The 11660-nt window shown below is 43.0% G+C and overlaps 1 protein-coding gene across 15 annotated transcripts in view; it reads left to right on the top strand.

Moving 5' to 3' along the window:
* The first annotated feature begins 40 nt into the window (after positions 1–40).
* Positions 41–11660, top strand: part of SERGEF (secretion regulating guanine nucleotide exchange factor) — a 136748-nt gene continuing 125128 nt past the window's right edge. For 4 of the 15 annotated variants that reach the window (XR_007377700.1, XR_007377702.1, XM_048948441.1 and 1 more), the window contains exons 1-8: positions 371–696; positions 1069–1207; positions 1865–2020; positions 2330–2424; positions 3840–3900; positions 4216–4329; positions 4625–4687; positions 7535–7693. Coding sequence is in view for 13 of the 15 variants with exons in the window: in XM_048948441.1 (XP_048804398.1) it covers positions 655–696; positions 1069–1207; positions 1865–2020; positions 2330–2424; positions 3840–3900; positions 4216–4329; positions 4625–4687; positions 7535–7693 (829 nt within the window). In the remaining 2 variants the exon portion in view is untranslated. Of the gene's footprint in view, positions 157–360; positions 697–802; positions 910–1068; positions 1208–1864; positions 2021–2329; positions 2425–3839; positions 3901–4215; positions 4330–4624; positions 4688–7534; positions 7694–11660 lie in introns of those variants that run through there. The other 11 variants (XM_048948453.1, XM_048948442.1, XM_048948447.1 and 8 more) reach the window with 8 other exon arrangements.

The raw sequence follows: 11660 nt of genomic DNA, 5'->3' as shown, positions 1-11660 counted from the left end.
CAGGCGCGGCAGCCCAACTGAAGGCGCTGCCTCTCCGACCGCCTCCGGGCGGGCGTCCACGCTGAGCCGCGGCCTCGCCCCGTCCCGCCCCGCCTCTTCCTCCCCGGCCGCGGCGAGAAGGGCGCGAGCCCCATGGAGGCGGTGCTCCGCGCGTGGGTAGGTGGGCGCGAGGGCTGCGCGCGGCCGTCGGCCCGCCCTGCGGCCGCGAGATGGCGGCGGGAGGAGGGAGAGGGCGGGCGCTGTGCGGCTCCTCCGGCCGGGCGGCGTGCTGCGGGTCTGCCCGGCCTTTGGCACGAGCGGCGTGAGGACGGGCTTTCGAGCCTTCTAGGGCGGGTAAACAGACGGGCTCTAACAGCCGATGCCCGCTGGTTTGCTGCTTGTGAGGCGGGAGGAGAGCAGCGCGCTGTGCTGCGGGCAACTGCTGCCGTTCCGTGCCTCGTCCTGAGGGCGCGCGGAGGCCGCACGTGTCGGACCTTCTGAGGAGAGTTAGGTGTCTGCCACGCCAGCCAGCGCCGAGAGCAGCCCCTGCCTGGGATCGGGGCAAGTTCACCGCCGTGCCGCGTGTGTAAAAGCGTGCCGGCACGTTCTTGTTTTGCCCGCTGTAAAGTAGAAGAATCACTTAATGATGAATAAGTGCGTCTGCTTTGCTGCTTTATGTTCCCAGACGATGCAGCGTGTCGTTCTCACCTCATTTTGGTGCGTTACGCTGGCGCAAACAGCACCATTAGCACTGAACAGGTGGCTCTCATTTGTAAGGAGGTGTTCAGCCTTGCCAGGTGTTAGCCTGCAGTCGGTCTTAGCAAGCATATTCCTGTATAGAACAGTGATCTATGGGCTGCAAGGGTGGCCTTAGTGGCAGCAGATCTGGGACGGCCCTGCTCTGTAGTTCTGAGCGCCTGTGTGATGGCTGTAAGAGTGAAGATTGTCCTTTGGGGGATTTTTGGGAGCGGGTAGTGTCAGGTTAACCCGTGCCATGTTCCCGATCAACCCGGTGGTGCAGGAGGAGAGCTGCATGCATCTCTTGTTAACTTTTTTTTCCCCATGTTATTTGTGTGTGTGTGTTTGAAGGGTGCAAACAGCTACGGACAACTTGGCCTTGGTCATAAAGAGGATGTGCTGGTACCTCAGACACTGAAAGATGTTTCCTGCAAATGTCAAGACATCAGGAGCATCACTGGAGGAGGAGGACATTCTGCAGTTATCACTGGTAAGATCATTGCTCTTGCAAGGAGTGCGTGACTTGAACAGCCAGGAGAAAATGTCTTTCCTTTCTGGTGCGGTGCTGCCACCTATATGCTGCTTCTGTGTCTGAGCAAGTTTCAATTCTTAGTTGTAAAACAGGCTCCCCCTGGGCTTATCAACTTAATACTTCGGAGAAATTCCTTTGTTTACTCATCTTCTGTGTCTGTTTAATGACCTTGTGAGGCTAATTTCTAAACCCGTTTGACAGAATAGCTTTTAATACAAAACCGTTACTTGTCCTCTGTTGAGGATGAGGAGGGAAGAAGTCAAATGGAATGTTATTCAATCTGAAGAAGATAAGGAAGAGGAAATAGCATCTGGTCTTCAGAGGGTTCTGCTGTATGCCATAGTTAACTATGGGAACAAAGGGATATGAGCAGGTGTGAATGGTATGAAATTCTCCTGAAAACAGGTTCTTGTTTTGCTATATGGGCTGTCCTCCTTGGCTCTTGACATCTGTGCTTACTCAAAAGATGTTTCTGGTTCATCAGAAGTAGCTGTCTCTGTGCGATTCAGTGTATTAAATGACACATCATTACTGTCTTTGTTGCAGGATCTCATTGCATATGTGCTTCTCTGTGAATTGAGCATGATTTTGTTGCTTTTTTTTTAATTATTTCAGGTGCTGGAGAACTCTTTGTATGTGGCCATAACAAAGAAGGGCAGTTGGGATTGAATCACACAGAAAATGTGCTCTGTTTCACACTGTGCGCTGCCCTGTCTGGCTTCTGTGTGCAAGAAGTGGCCTGTGGCTGGGATTTTACAATCATACTGGGAGGTAAGCCCATCTTTGGAGGAGTTGGGGGAGTATGGGAGTGTGGAGAGCACGCTGACAGTTCACATTGCTGTTGTTTGTGCACTCACAGGTTTTAAGCTGCTTGAAAGCTATTGTGCGTGAGCTTCAGATCTTAACTAATCATTATGCTGTAAAATCAGAAGTCTGTGGCCTCAGAGACCTGAGAAGGGGAGATGTTAGGTTTTTTTTTTTTTTCCAGTTATTTCACTGTTTTTTTGCCTACTGTAATGTTACAATACTTTGCTTTTACTCAAAGATACACTGATCACTCTCTAATGCTTTCTTTTGCAGGAGATGGCCTTGTTCTGTCCTGTGGGTCTAATGCTTTTGGGCAACTAGGAGTTCCTCAAATTTCAGGCCCGTGCTTGATTCCACAAAAGATCGAGGTAAGGATTTAAAAGGAACTGCTCTATAGCTCTGTGCATTCTGTTGCTTACAGCATTGACAAGGTCTGGTGACCTCAGTGAGCTTTTGAGCTTGACTCTTCAACTGTTTTAAAGGAGTCCATCTGATGAAGTAAATTTACTGAGTAGACAACCAGTGATGGTCTTTGACCCAGAAATGAAATGCTACAGTTGCTTTCTTTTGTTATGTGAGGGAGCTGCCCACTTACAACAGAAAGTTGTCTTTGTCCTTAGAGCTGAGGATGTTTCATGTAACACATCTTGATTACATCTGCAGAATGCCTGTTCAGGTGTTGTAAAGTGATGCTAAAGCTACCAAAACCACAGAAGTTTACTTCAGCTGCAGTTTTACCTTGAGTCTGTAAGAGACCAGATAGGTTATACGCCTGCAGGCTGTTCCTACCTTTGCTATACCTCATTCAACATTTGTGACTAACAATTTGAAGGGTGGAACATATAGAACAAAATAGGCCAGCAATAATCCCCCCTTGGAAAAAAAAAACTGTGTCCAAGTTGAACAAAATTAGTTCTGTCAACGAGCTTCCAAGGAAATAGGATGGAGAGTTAGCTAACAGTTTCTCTCTTGTCCAGTACCTTCAACTGTAAGTGCTAAAGGCAACAGAGCTGGTGCTGCTCCTGTAGGTTGTGTGGAGATCTGTGGTGATACCTGGAGGTGAGGCACCACTGTGGGTAGGGAGCTCCGAAGGTAGCCTCAAACTGTTTGCATTAAAATGCTTTAAGTGGTAAGAACTGAGACTTCCATACCAAAAAAAGCTTCTTTAGTGTTGGCTGTAAGCCTAACAGTGTAAATAAATTTCTCATGGGAATTCTAATTAATCCCTAATTTACACTGTAGCTTCTTACTTGAAGAATGCTAATGAAGTGCTTTTACATCCTCTTCGTGTAACGCAAGTGAGAGCAGAAAGCACTCTCAGACAGGAACAGTAGCCTCGTGGTCTATGCCAGTCACTGCTCTGTTGTGATTTTTGGATTTTGTGACAGTCTGGTTATTGTAGAGAAGGAAGGACAGCTATTGGTCCTCTAGTGAATAGGGCTTTCCTCACCTGATGCAGGAAGCAACAAGGGTACAGAACATCACTCCAGTGTAGTGCCTCAAAAATGGTGGCAGTGACAGTGTGGATCATTCATTCATCTGAAATATTTTCTTTTGCTTTGTGTCCTTTTAAGTGCTCGGATGGAAGTGAAGCATGGCTGACAAAAGTTAATAGGAACATCTTCTAAAAACAAACAGTAATACATTGGTGTGCATTGTGATGTGCAGGCTGGAATCGAGGGCTATTTTCACTGTGCCCCACAAATGTGTTCAGCATATTCTGCTTTTTAGAGGCAAAAATATGCTAAACCTTTTTTCTTCTTTTTTTTCTTTACTCGAGCAGTCCCTCAAAGAGAAAGTAGTGGGTATTGCTGCAGGACTGAGACATGCCCTTGCTGCTACAGGTAAATATGTTATTGTTTTCTCATTTCTGGAACACATGAAGAGCACTTTTAATGTGTTTTAATGACCTAGATGGGGTGGAAAAATTAAAAAAAAGGGTGAATTTTAGCTACTATTTATACTTGTGCAATGAGACTGTAGTTGTTGTCTAGAAGGATAACCCTGGTAAAGTTTGGTTTTGGCATAAAGAACATGCAAAGCATAATTCGAGTCAGTGAAAATGAAAGTGCTTTTAAAACTAATTAATTATTCAGTTGAGTTAAGTGATTTTATTGGTGGTGATTGTGTTTTAATCTCTGTGTGTTCACTTTGGGAAGAGAGTGGTTTGGTGTTTCAGTGGGGAACTGGCATGGCATCTCGGGCAAGGCGTGCACACCAGGGGAAAAGCCTCCCTCTGTTCTGGACTGCAAAGGAACCCTGTGAAATAAAAGGTAATCCTGGAGTCTGACTTCTTTGTCGAGGTGATAGAGCTGAAATATATTTTGCAGTGATATGTAATGTTTCTTTTTATGAAGCTGCTTGGTGTTATAAGTATGGAGCATCTGAAACAGAATCTGTACAAATTCATAATTCACAGGGAACAATGATACTGAGTCTTTTAGCATCTGTGACCCAGAAGCAGGGGTTTTCATTATAAAATTCATTATCATACAATCATACACTGATATAACTTCATGGCTGTGCACAAAATGATATCTTTTGTTTATAAGACTAATTTTTCCTTAGGCCTGGAAGATGTGAAGGCGAAGAGAGTTGCCGCAGGCTCCTACCATTGTGTGTCTCTTACAGGTAGGCCCTAGGTGTAGGTATAGAAGTCCTTGTCTCAACATATAAGGGGGTTCTGTGCTTTGGAAGTGTCTGTCAGCTTTGGCTTGGCTGATCAGTGTGTTGTGGCATAATGCTGGTTAGCCATCCTGTAGTGGTTTTGGATTCTGGGAGCTTCCATCTTAATAAGACCTGGATTCGCTGTGTTCTTTGTATTTTATTCATGGGGTCGGGTATGACACAGCCCTTAGAAATAAGCAAGGCTCTGGGCTCTTAGTGGTTAGAAACTGCAGAGATTTGTGAAAGCACTTGGTTGCATAGATTTCTGCAGCAGTGGTGCTGCATCAGGTGACCGAATGGATGAGCCCTGGCCTGAGTGCAACCCTTTGCCAATGGGAAGGAGTGTTATGGGGCTGTGTTGTGGAAGGCTGCTGTGGCTGTCTTCCTGCAACTGGAAAGTTGGCTGTGCTGTGCATGAGCAAGAGGTCTTGTTGGCTCTGCAGTAACAGCGTGCACACACCTGTGTGAGGTGGTGTAAGAGCTCCAAGCATATTAAAAGCAGTGGGAAATTGCTTTATCACTTAGACATTTGCATAACTTAGGGCATTTGTTCCTTACCCAGTGCTCCTGCTCTGGGTGCTAAGTATCTGGTTGTGCAAGTGTAAGAAAAGTTATTTATTTATTTTTATTTCTTGGCAGACCAAGAGATGGGGAAAGAGAATAGCTTTGCATCTGTAAACTTACAGTTCTAAAATGTGGGAAGTGTATTGAACTGTATGAAAACAAATCTTTACAGAACTTCAGGAGTTCTTTGCAAATATGCAGCCATCTGGTACCTCTGCCATCATCAAATGGAGTGCTGCAGAGCCTGCTTACACTTATGCAGAGATGGAATTGCATGGGGAAACGTTAGATGTGAATTACACTGAGTTCTGAGATGCAAAGTCTGTATGTGATTAGTGAAGAACTGGCAGGACAAATAGAATCTGCTTTAGCTAATTAGCACTTTCTGTGTGTTTAGAGTGAGCAGATCATTGTTTCATGTGGTTTTTTTTTTGGTTTTTTTTTTTTTTTGAGAGCAATCTATTTGGCAACAGGGCAACCACATCTAACAAAGTAGGTGTCGAAGCTTTCAATGATATGCTGGTATTGCTGCCCTTCCACCTGCATTAGCTTCTAAGGATGCTTATTTAAGTTACTGTAGAGTGTGCTATTTATTAAGTGAGCATCACTGCAGATTTTTTTTCTAGGAATTTCCTGCTGAGCAATGCAGTTCTCTTGGGCTCTGTCCCACGAGCCACCTGCTGGTAGGACACTGAACAACAGTCAGCGGGAGGCTTTTGATACAAGGGTTGAAGTGTATTGTTGCAAACGTTAATTTTTCTTTTTATCAATAAATAAAGGGGGCAGGGGGATCTGAATGACACTTTGTGTTGGAGATTTCAATCTCCAGACTTTCTTGGCCTGTGAACGTGTACTTGGTGTGTGCATGACTTCTCTTGCTTGTGCAGAATGAACTGACTTCAGGAGGCCTGGCACAGCTCGTGTTCTGCTTATTACAGGTTATGTTTTTTTTAATATGGAGGTCTAGAACCTGAGCTGAATCATTTCATGCTGAAAAGATTGGATTAATGATAAGTAGTATCTGCAGAAGGACTCATCTGAACACTTACCTCATTACTGTCAATTGGCTGTTAGGCTGTGAGCATCTCCAACTCATATTGGGGAGCCACACGAAGCAAATGCATGTTTCTGTAAATATAATTATCCCTGTGGGTGGAATCCTGGAGTGTGTACTTGCATAAATGCTTCTTCTGCAAAGGGAGTGGGGGAAGACAGTTACTTACAGAAGTCTCTTAGTAGTTGTGTAGTAGTGCTTTCAGACATGATAATACTTTGATTTTGCTTTGTGATGGGTAGTACCTGCTTTACCTACCTGTTCTTAGCTGTGTATCATATTCCTTTAGGAAGTGACTGAGCAGGATGGGGTAGGGAGCATTAGACCATCCCTGCTTTTGAGGATTTACTGAATATGCTCAAGCTGAATTCAGCAGCAGAGTTACAAGTGGAGCTGGGAGCCTGTAGCTCCTGTAAAGAGACTGGGAGACTGTTCAAGTTTCCCAAGCTCTTGAGGGGAGTTGTGTTATTTGCTGCTCTTCAGGTTATCTACTGGGCTGAGTCTAAGCTTTGGGCTGGAGGTAAAAGCTGGCCTGCAAGGACAGAGTGGGCAGAGAGGGAGTGCTCAGTGAATGACCTCAAAATACTTAAAGCTTTTTCTCTAAGATATTTTCTACTTTACTTAGCTCTCTTATAAAACTTTGCCTTTGCTGTAAAGGTGAGCCTTTGCTGAGCCTCTGATTGATCACCTGAGGTGAGCAATGAGTCAGCCCTAGGAGCACAGGTGAAGGCAATTCTCCTGTGCTGCTGGAAGGGGTGGAGCCTGGCTGCACCTCTCCCAGACCCATTTAAGGGCAGACCACAAATAGGGAAGGATCTCTTCTCGAGATCCACTCCACTGGAGTTTCCCATACGAGCCCAGGGTAGGGTAGGGTAGGGTGAGTGCACCTATCATTTCTGTTTCCTGCTTTGGTGTAATAACATCGTAGCCAAGCTCTCTGTTATACCATAAGATCTGTATATTCATTAATTGTACACTGCTATACCGTAACATTGGTATATTCATTAATTGTTCACTGGTTTAGCATTGAATGGGGTGGTTGGTGGCCCTGCATGTGGCAGGGGGGTTTGGAGATTTGTGATTATTGAGGTCCCTTCCAACCATGGCCATTCTGTGAGCTGAGTCAAGTAATGTATCTGGTGTTGTTCTGTGTGTGTCACTTTCAGCTTATTTTACTTCCTTATCGACTGCAGGTGAAGGACACCTCTATGTCTGGGGTAGCAACAAACATGGGCAGCTGGTGAGCAAAGAGATATTTCTTGTTGAGCCCAAGAAGATCGACACTCAGTTTTTCTCACATGAAAAGATTGGAGCAGTTTGGAGTGGTTGGACTCACTTGGTGGCGCAGACAGGTAGGATGTGTAAAAAGCAGCCAGATGTGGCAGCAGATCTGCAAATAGCCTACACTGCATGCAAACTGTGATCTTACTAGTATTAACTGAACACAGGAATGAGGGAGAGGGAGAAGACAATCCTGAACAAGTGTTTGCCTGAAAGGCATGGAGGGGGTCATAAGTAACCAGGGAATGGTTCATACCTGAGTCTTAGCTGAGGATCTAAAGATCTACCAGTGCACAGTTGTGCTAATCGTGTTATACTACAAGATTGAGCGTACCTTCTAGTGCTGCCCTTGCTCTTTTGTAGTAGGGTGCTTAAAATTGAATAAAATAATGTGTTCAGAAGAGAAACAAACTGAGCTGGTTTAGAGTGCCTTGCTTCTGTGGTCAAACATGGAAAGTGTTTAGAAAAGATAAGTAAAAGGAGACCTTGTTAGTTTGAAAAGTGTTATCCTAAGATGAAATGACTTTGCTGTGCATGTTTGGCTGTACCTTCCTGGGAAAAGAAAATGTGAAAGATTGCTGCATGCAGAAGACTTATAGGGTTGGATTCTTTCGTAGAAATAGATAAGGAATGCTGTGTACTGATGACATCCATGTAAAATGATGATTGATCTGATGAAGGTCATTAAAATGCATTTGCATTGCTGCTCTGTTGTGAAATACAAAGGTGGAAGAGAAAGGTAAAGCATCTGAAACTGTTTTGCTGTTACCATATGTGAATAGTATGTGCATATGTGCAGTATCTGTACTGAGGTATGAGAGTTAAGATGATCAAAAGGATTATTATATTATAAAACAAGAAGAGCAGCCAGAGTTAGATTTGCAGGTGTTACATTTGTTTTAGCTTGTGCAGACTGCCAGGTAAGGAAATGAAGAACAGATGGAAACATTTTTCTTAGAGCTGTGTCGGAGATTTAAGAGGATCTGGTCTGTCAGGATATAACCAGTTCATTAAAAACCTACAGAGGGGACACAGATCTGTTGTTATTACTGGATTCTGTAGTTATGGATACTGGTTCAAGGAGTCCTTGGTCACTGTGTGCTCAAACGTCACAGTGTGCTGAAGTGTGGTATTAAATTGGCGCTGTAAATAATGACATGGTCACACAGTGATGTCCTTGCTCTGGGAGAGAACTGCCTGTTTTAATTACAGTGTATTGTGAACTCTTGGTGGTAGGACTTGAAGAGATGCGATGCATGACTGGAAAAACAAATTGGTTAATCATTCTGTTTCATGGTGTTCGTTGCTTGACATCAAAGTACGTGAGAGAAGTGCTATGTGAAAGGCATTGCTCTTCCTGTCCTCTCAGCTGTTTGAAAGCTTTGAATGCTGATTTCTTTATTTTTTTTTTTCAGAGGATGCATACTGAAAATTTCTTAGCTGGAATCAATGCAATGTACTGCTTGGAAGCATTTCAGGCAGATAGGAATTTCTCTCAAAATGCATGATTCTTGATAATTAATGTCACTCTCACAGGAATAGAAATGGTGGAAGAAGTGGCATTGGTCAGGACAAGGTCTTGTCAACATGGTTTGCCTGGCTTCATTATTCCTTATAATAATGTATATCCATGAAATAAAACTTCCCCAAGATTTTTAGAAACTGCAGTGTTTCACTTATTTATCCATGGCCATTACAGAACTGAAGGGAATATTCTAGTAGGTGGTTTTAAGATGGGGAGGGGGCAATTCTGCTGACTGACTAGCAGAGGTACTTTTTTTTTTTGGTAAATGTTTGAAAGGGGTTTAAATGAGCTGGCTTGACGTCTGCATCAGAACTGGCCAAGTGGTGTAGTGCTGTAAGTTATTGCTGTATTTCGAATTTTAAATCTCTTTGGAAGTCAACGGACCTGAGTCTTAAATTATTTGGAATAAGGTTTTGAATGGCCTTTGGCAGCATCCAGACACAAATCAGAACCTTATGGGACTTCCAAAGGTTGCTCATCTGCCAGATGTAGTGTAAGCTAAGCACTTAACTTGCTGAAAAATCACTAATTGCTTACAGATAAACTTGCAGTTCTCTGAGTAACTGGAAATGCAGCCCAATCGAATGCTTCTCCCTGTGTGTCATTTTCCCTCCGTTATTTTTACTGCATCCTAGCAAAAGAGGAAATGGTGCTCCAGTTTGCTGCTGCTGAAGTTGCATAAAGCAGTGCTCTCCAAACGACTTTGATCACAAATCCCTATCAGTAAGAAAAAAAAAAACAACAACACAAAGCAGCAAAACTTTTTGCTTGTGCACCTCCACTCCAAGTGTACTTACTATTTGAGAGTATGCATTACTTTTACTACTGGAGCGTACTATGCAAATAATATACATAGAGGTAGAAATTAAGGGATGAATAAGAAGATGAAATGCTATTGAAAGCACTATGTAAAATACTACTTTCGATGTTTGAAATATTCATTTGTAAATTCACAAGTGTTGCCATTTCAAAATGGCTCTTGGATCTTTATGTGCAGGGTGAGCAGCGCTTGCCTGCACAACCGTGGAGCACTGAAATGGTTCAGTGTGATGGTAGAAGCAACCATCTGGAGGAGCAGTGGCAGTTGTAGTGGGTGCTGTGGATTAATACTTCTAAAGCAAGTCTGAGCAAGTTACCAACTTATCAGGCAAGAAAGAACATTTCCTAAACACTTTCTTCTTTAAGTTCTCCCTATGATGTAGACCATCCTCTTTTAAAAAGACTTGCTTTATTTTTTCTTTCAAACTATTGCCAAAATTTTTCATTGTGACTTAAAACAAAACACACAAAAAGCTTTTTTAAATTTTTTTTTATCTATTTCTTCCCTGCTACGTCCTTATGAGTTCAGCTGCTCCTGAAATCACTCAAATGCATGCATCTCTTTTAATATGCTATCTTCTATCTCATTCAGCAGCTGTGTTGAATATTCTGTTTCCAGTCCATCCTTCCTTCCTTCCAATGTCCTTAGAGTCTGGTAAACTCTCTCTTCTGTTGTCTCTATCATGAAGTAGGTCAGTTTCAAGAAGTTAATTCCTGAGATAGGAATTGCTTGACTCAAGGAATTTAAGGAGCATTTTCATAGCGTGCTGTGTTGTTCATCATCAATAGGATGGGATCATCATCAATAGAATAGGATCCTTAACTGATCCTATTCAGATCCAGTTCTTTTTAATCATAGAGTAGAGGTCTCTTTTGGACTTTTTCTGTTGCAAACTTACTTTAAAGTAACTCAGAATCCTTCCAAGTAGCTCCTACCCTTTACTGGTTCCCAAGGACGTACACAACTAGACATACTAGACCTTCATAGAACCACTTCAAAATAAGTTGCTGTTGTAATTGCTCTGTGAAATGGTCCTGGTCAGTGGTAGTTGGTCCAAAAAGATTAAGAAACTGTGCTTGTTTTTTATCAGGTATCTGATGATAAGATAAGACACTAGCAAGCACATTAGTTTATTCCTTTTTTGCTGCATGAATGCTTGTATCAAGTGACTTTCAAGGTGCGCGTTTCCATTATGGCAGCACTGTTAATGCTGCTTGGGTGAAGGATGGACCAGATGCATTCTTCTGACTTTGGACTCTGAGTGCAAGTGTTTCTCTTTACAGCTGACTGCTCTGTAATATGGTTTATTTCTTTCCCAAAGCACTGCTTTATGGCACAAGGAACACCAGTGCCATGTATTTGATACTGTTTTGAAGAACAGTCAGCTCTTTGCTTATCTTCTTAACAATGTCTACTTTAATTTGTGGTCCTTCTCTGATTGATAGACGCTTTGAATGTAGCAGCTGAAAGAGAGGCTTATCACAAAAGTTATTTATAAGAGAGTTAAGTTGTAGCTTGTAATGCTGAAGGTTCCAAAGTAGGGAATTTGGAAAAATATAGAACTGATGTGAGTTGGAGGCAAACCTAATAACAGCAAGAAAAGACCTTTAAAGACTGAAAGGTGAATCATCAACTCGTTTCAAAACAAGCGACTTCCTTTTTAACTCTGAGATCTTGTTAATAGGCCTTCTTA

The sequence above is a fragment of the Lagopus muta genome, chromosome 6 (genome assembly GCF_023343835.1).
Source record: "Lagopus muta isolate bLagMut1 chromosome 6, bLagMut1 primary, whole genome shotgun sequence".
Classification (NCBI taxonomy): domain Eukaryota; kingdom Metazoa; phylum Chordata; class Aves; order Galliformes; family Phasianidae; genus Lagopus; species Lagopus muta.
The sequence above is the reverse complement of the archived record's forward strand: the minus strand, read 5'-3'. Positions and strand labels throughout refer to the sequence as shown.